Raw genomic sequence first — 10259 nt, forward strand, 5'->3', positions numbered from 1 at the left:
GGCCATGCCCATAGTGAAGGAGTAAGCGGGGAGGCAACACTTAGCCACAGCCTCCTAAACTGCTTTGTTTGTTCCCCCGTTTTCTTCGTTTTCCTTTCTAGTCATTTACCGATTGTATACATGTAATCTATATTTGAACATTTCTTTATTTTCCCTGGCGAAGACGGGACTTCCATCGCAGTTGTAGGTAATAAAGTTTTAATTGTGACTTCAAGGGCAGTACATGGGGCGCCACAGTGGAGAGCTGCGGTTTAATTTAGACCACCTGGGGTTCTACATCCCACGCCAGTTTTTGTTTCCACCCGAAAAGTAGACGCCATGGCCGGAAAACAAACATCCGATCGCGTGCTGAGCTGCATAGCGTCATAGGCACTTAGCCGCCGCGACGGGTGAAGCTGTTGGGAATAAATACAAGTTAACCCCATTTGTTTCAGTTTTCCCCAGTGTGTATAAATATACATCCGCACGTAAATATTCCGCCCTACGGAGGTTCCCAATGAGCGTGGGATTCACTCGCTCCTATATTTGGCGTTCTACAGGAATGTTACCTGCACGAAACCCATCTAAAAGATGACCCAGATGCACATCCGAGCACTTGATGAGTAGTTCAAAAGTTCTTTCAGCCTTCAGCAAAAAAAAAAAAAAAAAAAAAAGTGATGGTGAAAACATTTTTCTGGCTGATAGAACCTTCTGAGCAATGTGGCTAGCTTCAATGGAATTTGATTTGATTGCTTGATTTTATTTGATTTGACGGCGTTTTCGCTTTTCGATTCCTACAGAAAAGCGGCTGCCGCTACCGGGAAACGAACCCGCGCCGTTAGGTCTAATGGGGAATAGCCCGGTAATCCTACGCAAAACTCTACGTTTCCGACCCTGACTCGGAAACAAGTTTTGCGATAAGTGACGTCGGACATGTCCCGACTGTAAAGGTGAGGTACCAACGGCGCTCAAAGCAATGAAGAAAGGCACAGCTGCAGGAAATGATGACATTACGGCCGATATATTGTGCCTTGGTGGGAACATTGTGCTAACAATGCTAACATTGCGCTTGGGGGGACATTGTGAGAAAGGGTGGACTCAGCTAGCACTCGGTAGGCGTGGCTGGAGGTCTTGGAGATAAACGCGAATAAAACAAGGTAAGAATCTAAGTTTATTTAGCTGCGGAGGGTTTCATTGTAGGAGAATGTACACGTTAATTATTGAGGTTGGGAAAAGGGTTTAAACTTAGGCTTTCGGTGTTATGGTGGAAAAGATGTAACATCCAGCTGAACTACATATCCCAGGGGAAAAGCATAGATAAAAATAGAGGCACTGCCCGTAGTCGCAAAGAGCTCGACTGAGGGGTCTTGCTTCTCATCCTTGATGGGTGTATCAGGACTTCCATGCTATTGCGAAATATTCTAACGGGAAAAGTTAAAGTATAGTGTTACGGGACTGATCATGCAATATGTAAACAGTTTATTCTAGCAAATGAGAGTATAAAATCAAAGATAATAACAGTGACACGGCAACTACACAACAAAAAGAGAACGTAGCACTTATAACGGTCATACAAAGTGTAGTGGTACATCATCTATCTGAATAGCAGGGGAATGACGTTTCATGTTTGGATGATGTCACATGTTAAATTTTTTTTAGATACCTATTTTGCGAGGGCCGATTCACTTTCGTTAATACATGCCCGCTATCTATTCAGCAGGGTTGGGCCCGAGAACCCCAGATACTGTAGTCGATACAGATGTTCGATACCTTCGCAACTGTTATTTTAGATACTAGGGTACAGGAACCGCATAAAAAAAATCTCGGGTATCAATGGTCAATAATGGATCGACGATGCACTGCAAAGTAGGTTCGTAACGGGACTGTGTGATTTATTTAAAGTGAGAGGCTTTATAAATAAATAAATGATTGAAAACAGAGACTGCAGTGGTTGGCTTCAGATTTGTTTAATGACATCCGAGTGGCACTTGCTATTAATGCATCACAGGAACTACCAGAAAGACAAAATGCAAGTTGGAATGTCCCGGGCTGCTTCCATATGCAGACAATTACTGCCCGATTGTTTTAAGAAAAAATACGATCAGCGATAAATCACTGAACGTGTAAAAACACTACAAAAATAATTTTTCTAGTTTACTTTTGGCTTGTTACTATATTTACCGGTTGCCTCTGTTTTGCACGCCAGCAAATTTATTCTCTACTTGTTCTCCTCAAAAACCTACGGAGTCATTTACCATACCAAATGTTAGAAGTAAAACCTTGCACTTAAAGCGGAACAGATAAACTGAAAAACTTGTAAACTAATAAACATAAAAAACACAATTTTGCGTATTAAACAGAAACTATCTCCGTGACGTCTCCCGCTCAAATGTTATGTGCGCTTAAAAAAACTTCTGCATCGTTTGCTCAAAACGGTTTTCCGAAAGGGCATCGAAAAGGAGAAAATATTCTCGCGGGGCTCTGACCTCCTGACTGCTTTATTATCTCTCACGAGTGCCGTATTTTATAACACGGTACTAGTACAGCCTGCGTATACGAGGACTTCGTGGACATAATAAGTTGTTCGGAAAATTGAACTTTGCTTCCATTTCCTTGGGACGGAGACTTTTTTGGCCGCTTCTCTCCTGAAACAAAAGTTTTGTGTCACCCGATTCATTGCAGAGGGAGAGAGAGAGAGTGAGAGAGTAAACTTCATTTCTAGAAATACTAGTGACGATGCATCTTGAACTGAGCTTATCGATGCCACAGCCGCTGTTTGAACATCAAATTTCCCGTCTCTCAAGAGAAGGTTGGATAATAGTCGTGCAGGGCGCAGTCAGCGCACGCAGGTGACAGGAGCAAACACCCATAGTCTGCAATGTTGATGGGAAGGAGCATTTTCTTAATGGCACACATGCCCGCGACGGTTGTTTAAAGCACCTTTACCAAGATGATAGTGAACAGCATCTGTACGTCGACCGGTCCTGCTGCTGTATCCGACGTTAAAGTGAAAGGGCACCCAAAACGAGCACGAAGAAGGGGCATGAAAGAGGCGCAACAGATGACCGAATGGCTGCGCCGTCACTGAAAAAAAAAGGAAAATTCAGAGGGAAAATTCAGGCGTTCTCAAATCCTAACCAAGAAAAGTGCGTATCAAAGACCGACACAAACTTAAACATCTGCGGCACAGGATCATAAAAACTATACCTTCGATGTCGATATCCCTTTCTCTCCTTCGCAATACATGTACAGATTGATAAACGCTATAAAAAGCTAACATCCCAAATACGTGATCACCACTATAGAGCGGAGCCCAGCTCTTCCGCCAGCCCGCGTGTTCGCACACGTTGAGCAGCGGCGGCTCCGGGATGATGTCCGGAGCGCTCCTGGCCGTGGTCTGTATCCACAAAATATAACGAAGGTTTGGAATCTTACTGTTACATAATCAACTGTTCCCAGCTTTTGACATTTAGGCAGCAAACCAACTAACATGATAAAGGAAAAAATGTCTTTTATGTTATATGCGGCCAAAGAGCCATCAACCCCACTCTGATAAGTTCATATAACCTGAAATGGGCCCCGGCTGATTGCAACGCATGCCACCACCCCACTTTTTATTGCCTATGCCTCAGAAACAAAGTGTGTTTCCGAGGAAACGATACGTGGCCAGTATTGGACCATTCACGTCAAAAGGTAGGTGTTCTGATTTCACATTGCCCGGGACAGATTCCTTTTTGTATCGCTATGGCACATGTAACATAAGCAAGATATGTATAACACGTAGAAAAAGACGACATATGCATAATATAACACATATTTGTATAGCACATATATAACACGGCATCAGAACAAACAGAAATATTTAGCCCAGTAACCGTACGTACACTTAGATATTCTGGAAAACAAGGAGTGCAGAAATAGGCGGCAACAAAAATTGCTCACGCCGAAAACTTGCACAAGTTTTAGGAGCCATGGTGGAGCATTGCCATTGGCCAAGCAAATTTAAATTGAGGCAGTTTTTTTTAGCAAGAGATAAATATTTCGAACAGAGGCTTTGAAAACAAGAAATGCAGTATTACTTGTGCAATGAAAATTACTTGCATTACACATGGCCACCTGAAAACATTCAATCTAGGAGAGACTTGAAGAGTATAGTCTAACGCGCCAGCCATTAAAACGAACGCGCTACGGAGCGACAATTGTGAGCCGGCGTAAAAAGCGGATCACGCCGACAGGAGGTAGAAATTTTCTCTGTCACGCGAGTGTTGCAGTGTCGTGGCCAGTGTCAAAAGAGAACGACTCAAGCAAGTGGCCATCGAGCGTCGCCGTCGTCCATTAGCAGGGCTCAGGCCGACGTCTCCCGTCGAGCGCAGAATTGGGCTCGATCAAGTGCCCGGCGACGGCGGCCGCGGACTCGGGTTCCTTTATCGACGGCAGCGCAAGGGAGTGGCCACGGGGCTCTCCGGGAGCGACGTCAGCGCAGGAAGGGGCGGGCCGCAGTCCCTCCTCCCGTGGCCATATTGCCCCCGCGATATTCCCTCTCCCGGTTTCATTTGCGCGCCACCTCCTCGCAGACCGGGCTCGGGATCCGACGCGAGGGGGAGCGACTCGGGCCCCGCTTTTTTTCTTCTTCTTCCATCGGCCGGCCACCACGCGGTTTTGTCGGCTTATTCGCCACCAGCGCAGTCGGCCGAGCGCAGCGTCGCGGCGAGCTGCTCACCCTTGCCGCCCCCACGCTGGGGGATTCCGAGCGCGGACCCCGCGCGTCAATCCACGGGCGGCTCCCACCCTCTCCCCCGGCCGAAACATGGCGCGTGCTGGCGACGAGGCACGGCCGGGCGCCTGAGAGCCTTGCGCGGCAGCGAGCGATCGGCACGCAGAATGCACAGCCTGTACGGGGACCACCACGGCCAAGGCTATTACCGCTACAGCGGCTACTCGTCGCCGCAGGCGGCCGGCGGCTCCGGGGCCAGCTCGCCGGCGCTCCTGTACGGGGCGGCGCACGGCCAAGAGCCGCTGGGCGCGTACCCCGGCCGCATGGGCCGCCAACCGCAATACGTGGCTGCGCCGTACGCGGCGGGAGCCATGGCCATGCAGCAGCAAGCTCCCAAGGACATGGTCAAGCCACCCTACTCCTACATCGCGCTCATCGCCATGGCCATTCAGAACGCGCCCGAGAAGAAGATCACGCTGAACGGCATCTACCAGTTCATCATGGACCGCTTCCCCTTCTACAGAGAGAACAAGCAGGGCTGGCAGAACTCCATACGGCACAACCTGTCGCTCAACGAGTGCTTCGTCAAGGTGCCTCGCGACGACAAAAAGCCCGGCAAGGGGAGCTACTGGACGCTCGATCCGGACAGCGTGAACATGTTCGACAACGGCAGCTATCTCCGCCGGCGTCGGCGCTTCAAGAAGAAGGACAGCACGAAGGACGCCAGTAAGGACGAGGCGCAGCGAAAGGCGTCGGAGCTGGAGGACAAGAAGCCAAACATCAAGCACTCGGCCAACAACGGCCCCAGCAGCGGCAGGACCAGCGGCGAGAGCCATCAGGCGGTCACTCCCAAGACGGAGCCCGTGGCCGACTCCTGCCTGCTTGCCTCGTGCAAGTACGAAGTGCGGCCCCTGACGCAGCCCCTGGCCGAGCCACAGGGGACGCTGGCGCTCGACCCGTCCTTGTCGGCCTTCAGCGTGGACAGCCTCATGACGCGCGACCAGGCGGCGGACGAACTCAGCCATTACTCGCGGCCCCTCTTCCAGGCCGCCATGACGCCCTGCCCGAGCCCAGCGACCCTGAGCTACACGTGCAGCTCCCCGGGCGTATACGCAGACAGGGGGTCTACCGGGGACGACGCCGCGGCCGTCAGCGGCACAGACGCCGTGCCCCAACAGCAACAGCAGCACTACGCCACCGCGGCGGGATCCCGGCCCGCCTGGTACGCCATGCAGCAGCAACTGATAGACCCCTCAGAAGCGTACGCGGCCTCCAACGGGTTTAGGGAAGCGTACGCGGGCGCGACCGCCGCGCCTGGAACCAACAGCCCCAGCAGTGGCCAGACTTCCTACCAGGTGGGCTTCCCGCTCAACAACGCGTACCAGAGGTCCTACACGGCGGGGTACGACTGCACCCGATACTAGGTACTGTGGTCCCCTCCTCCTTAGAACAAGCTCGGGGCTCTTCTTGTGTCCGTGGTTTGTGCGCGATCTGTCTTGACCACCAGAGGCGCCTGCAAACGTGGACATGCTGTGTGGATGTGAACTGGCACGAATTCAATGGGCCGTGCTGCGCTCTTAGGAAGCGGCGCCCCCGCGTCGCGCTCCGTGCGCGGCAACAATAATGGACACGTGCTGCTAGTCTCTGAACGAAAAGTGTTAGGTTCCCTCCCCCATGTTGTTTCCACATGTATATGCATTCTGCTCATTCTTCATGGGCAGAGCTGGGCACCATTGCAGCCAAAACCCCCCTCTGTCTGCACTGTCGCTCGGCTCTGTCCATCGATTCTTGTCAACCATAATCACCTTCTTTTGCCGCAAGCAGTAAGCGCTGTATAAATCTCATATCATTAAGCAAATACGCTGAACTGTGAAGTTTCTAACCGGAGCGCCACTGAGGGGCAGAGCGGAAGAGTGTTTCGTGCTCGTTTATTTTCGCCCATTTAATGTGAAAACCGCCATGCAATAGTTTCTGCAAAACTTGTGAGCAGTATAAAAATGCACTTGGAAAAGGAAAAAATAATAACGTGATTGCAGTGAAAAGTGTTCCGAGTATTTTTTCGCACCAAGATCCCCTTGTTTTACGGTATGCCGCACTGCTGAAGCATGCACAGGTGCAATCAAAAGTAAACGAAACAGGTGGCAGAAAATTTGGGAGAATTGCTCCTCTGTGTGCTTAAGCCAGCAGCCTTTAGGTGACTTTTTAAGAGAGTCCTTCTAAACTAAAGTCCGCCGGCATAAACGGAATTTATGCTTACAGCCGCATACCTGAGAAATTATCTCAAGTTCACGAACCAATGCTCCGCTTATTTTTGATTGCACCTGCATATTTCCAGGCTTTCAGCTTACCTCCATAGGGCACGATGTCTCAAATAGCGCTTTAATAAGGGATAACGATTCTCAGAACGATACTTAAGCGTTCACATTTCAGCTTATGAATAGGTTAGAACGTGTTCGAAGAACACACGTGTCATCGATGAAAGAAAAGTATTTTATCGGGAGTTGACTTAAAGGGACTCTGCAACACCTCGATAAGCGCTTTCTTTCTTTCCTTCGCGTCTGGAGGCATTGTGAAAGCTATAGTTATCGCCAGCACGGAGCGGCAGTGCGTGATTTGCTCGTCGCAGCCAATCAGCCTTCCGTTTGTGCATCGCTTTTGTGGAGATTACCAAAGTGGCTTCTAAACGCGCTCATTGCTGAAACAGAAAGGAAGCCGGCCAATAGCCGCTACGCCGCTCTAATGACGTCATTCGAGCGCTCGAAGAACGTCAAGACCGGGAAAGAGAGAAAAATCGTTTGAGCAAGTGTCAAGGTTATCTGATGTGCATAGAGCAGCAATTTTTGGCTGAGGTACTTAATGTGTTTATTGACTACGTTCTAAAATCATTTAGAATTTAGAAGAAAAAGGGGTAAAAAGTGTTGCAGGGTCTCTTTAACACAAATTAATCCCTCCCGGCAACTGGCTTTTTATTATTACTTGCAAATATACACTTACAAACAAACACATCCATGCATTTCCTAGAAATCTCCAAGCAGTTTTTGCAACACTATTCCTGAACACCTAGGAAACATGCGTTTTTAATTGTATTTCCATATTTTATCAGTTATCGTTGTTCGTCATTTGATGGAGTGCGATACGATCATATCGATGTTTGTTCGACTCACATTTCCTGAGGCGTGCGAAGAACACTAGTGGAAGCGGGCGTCAGGCTTCCCTAAGCCTCTAAGCTAGCTAACCAGGGGCTCCAGCTCACTCTTAACCTTTGTGAAAGCCCGAGACGAAATACATAAAACAGGCCACTAAAAATAGCTTAGTCAGAAAACACCAACAACACTAAAAACGGAAAGAGCAGAATATTAGTTTGTACGAGGCTGTTCCCGCATCGTAAGAATATCGCCATGCGGGCGCATCCTCTTTGGTTCTGGGAATTGCCCATAAATGTCGTGTGCTCCTAATGCGAATTCTTTCCTTCCTTATACCGAATTAACAGTTCAGTTTCATATGCGCTTCAGTAGGAGCTCAGAATTTGCTGTCGACTGCGCGCTCTGAAGCTCCGCTGCAGGCTTGTGCTAGTTGGTAGGTACCGAATAGCAGGGAACCAGCGCATTAGAAAGGTGGGAGACGCACACGGTGATGTGTGAGTCTTCCTTATCTTCTAGTGCTCGTCCTTGCTCTGTTTCCCTGTTCTGAGGCTAGCTTGCATCGCTATCCAGCAATATAATGCGTACGGCAGAAACCCGCAGAAACCAGAGGAAAACTCGGTATTACAAACGGTTCCGACCATTACCTGATGTGGCCTAGCTGAAACCTTCAACGGCGCAATTTGTGGCTATAGCAAACTCATTGCAGCTCAAGGTCAGATGTGAGCTTCACTTCATGCGCAAACCATGCATGTATGCGTGAAACCGCAATTATGAATGGTATGAATTATTTCAATACGTGGACATGACCTGATCTTGAAATATTTTCACGTATAGAGCCAGCGTGAAACTGTACGGGCACGTGAGGAAGCCGGCTTCCTCCTTTGTACGTGCGGTTTTGCGCTAGTTCTTCATGGAAACGCACCAAAAACAACTAGCCTGCATCCAAGTCTTGCAATGAAGTACAGATCTTAACGCACCTGATCAATGTAAACGTCGCTGTAAACGTCAACACCGGAGCGCGTGTCTTTAGGTGCCACCAGAACATCCTCACAGCGCCGCGAGAGACTAGCCTGCTTGCGCACAGTATTCACATTTCTGCTTTCCATACGTACGCATCGCGTCATGGTCGCTGGTGCGTATATAGTCAGCTGCACGTGCGTTCCAGCGTGGTGATGTGTCGCACGATATACAAAGGCTAAAACTTCGAGTCTGGGGGCAGAACGACCCTTGGCTTGGCTTCTCTTCACTCGTAAGAAATCCGCCTAGGTCGCCTTCACCCCAGAACGTCAGAATCAGTTGACCAGTCACGAAAGACGCAGCCCAGTATACGATTTGACTAAAAAAAAAAAAAAGTGATCCGCGCTGCGACACCGCGGACTGCAAAACGTTGTGTACGTGATGTACGTGTTGAAACAATAGTTTTATAATCAAATCATCGTATGTTCGACCTCAACTTTGGCCAATTTTCCCCTTTAAATTCGCAATTATTGGCCATGCTGCAGCGCAGTGGAAAAGACGACGGACAGGGATTTCTGAACGTTGAGGAGCCTATAGTCAACGTTTCGAGCATCGACAGAATAAACACGGCACGTGGCACACGAAAAGCGTATCGCAGAGTTTGTTTTCGCGCGAAGCAAAACTACCTAATTCGTGCACGCTCAAAAGCACATGACCCAAATGTTGGAACGCTCTAAATTTAAAACATCACGCAGTAAGCCCGCTCAATACTGGCGTGTAAGCTTTTAGCTGTGCAGGTCACAATTACTGTGAAAAGCTTCGCCAGCTAGCGCGTTCAAAAAGGTTCTACGCGTAAGGGACACCTGAGCGAAACAGCGGACCACGCTTGAGTGGAGGAGCGTTAGCATGAGGCTTAGCGCATTAAGAGCTACGTGCTCTTTTCACGCTTATATAGAGATTCAGACAGGATACTCAAGAACTCTAAGGATGTAGTCGCTTACGATTGTTGAGGGAGAGGGGAAATAAACTTTATTTCGAGTATGCAATTGTAGGGGCTGGCGGTGACCACTGGGCGGAGCCCAGCAGTGACTTTGGCAGTCAGTTCCACCACAGATTTTTGGACCCGAGGAGTAGGGGAGGCCCAACGCCGCCCCTATTGATCAATAGAGAGGGTCAGGGGAAAAGGAAGTTTTGGGGCCCGTCCACATAGTGTGACAGATGGTGTCGCCATCTCCGCAGAGGGGCCACAGGGGTGATGGACACTGATCAGGATGTATGAGATGAAAGTGTTTGCGACACGGGAGGTCGTTAGTTTGAAAAAGCCGCCACAAGCGTTCTTCCGTCGTAGAAAATTAGGGGTCGTGTGGGGCTGCTTAGGTAAGCGCGTATTCGTAAATGAAATTTAGGTATTGCTTGGTCCCGGACTTCCGCGACGCTGTGAGGCAAGGAAATGATGGGGAGACGAT

The 10259-nt window shown here is 49.2% G+C and overlaps 1 protein-coding gene across 1 annotated transcript; it reads left to right on the forward strand.

Moving 5' to 3' along the window:
* Positions 1-4603: 4603 nt before the first annotated feature.
* LOC144155238 (uncharacterized) lies at positions 4604-7082 on the forward strand. Its single transcript, XM_077686563.1, has one exon. The coding sequence runs from the start codon at positions 4861-4863 to the stop codon at positions 6115-6117; it is 1257 nt and encodes a 418-aa protein (XP_077542689.1). The 5' UTR covers positions 4604-4860; the 3' UTR covers positions 6118-7082.
* The last annotated feature ends 3177 nt before the right edge of the window (positions 7083-10259 follow it).

Source organism: Haemaphysalis longicornis, unplaced genomic scaffold (assembly GCF_048455015.1).
Source record: "Haemaphysalis longicornis isolate Haplotype H1 unplaced genomic scaffold, Haemaphysalis longicornis Haplotype H1 scaffold_1, whole genome shotgun sequence".
Classification (NCBI taxonomy): Eukaryota; Metazoa; Arthropoda; class Arachnida; order Ixodida; family Ixodidae; genus Haemaphysalis; species Haemaphysalis longicornis.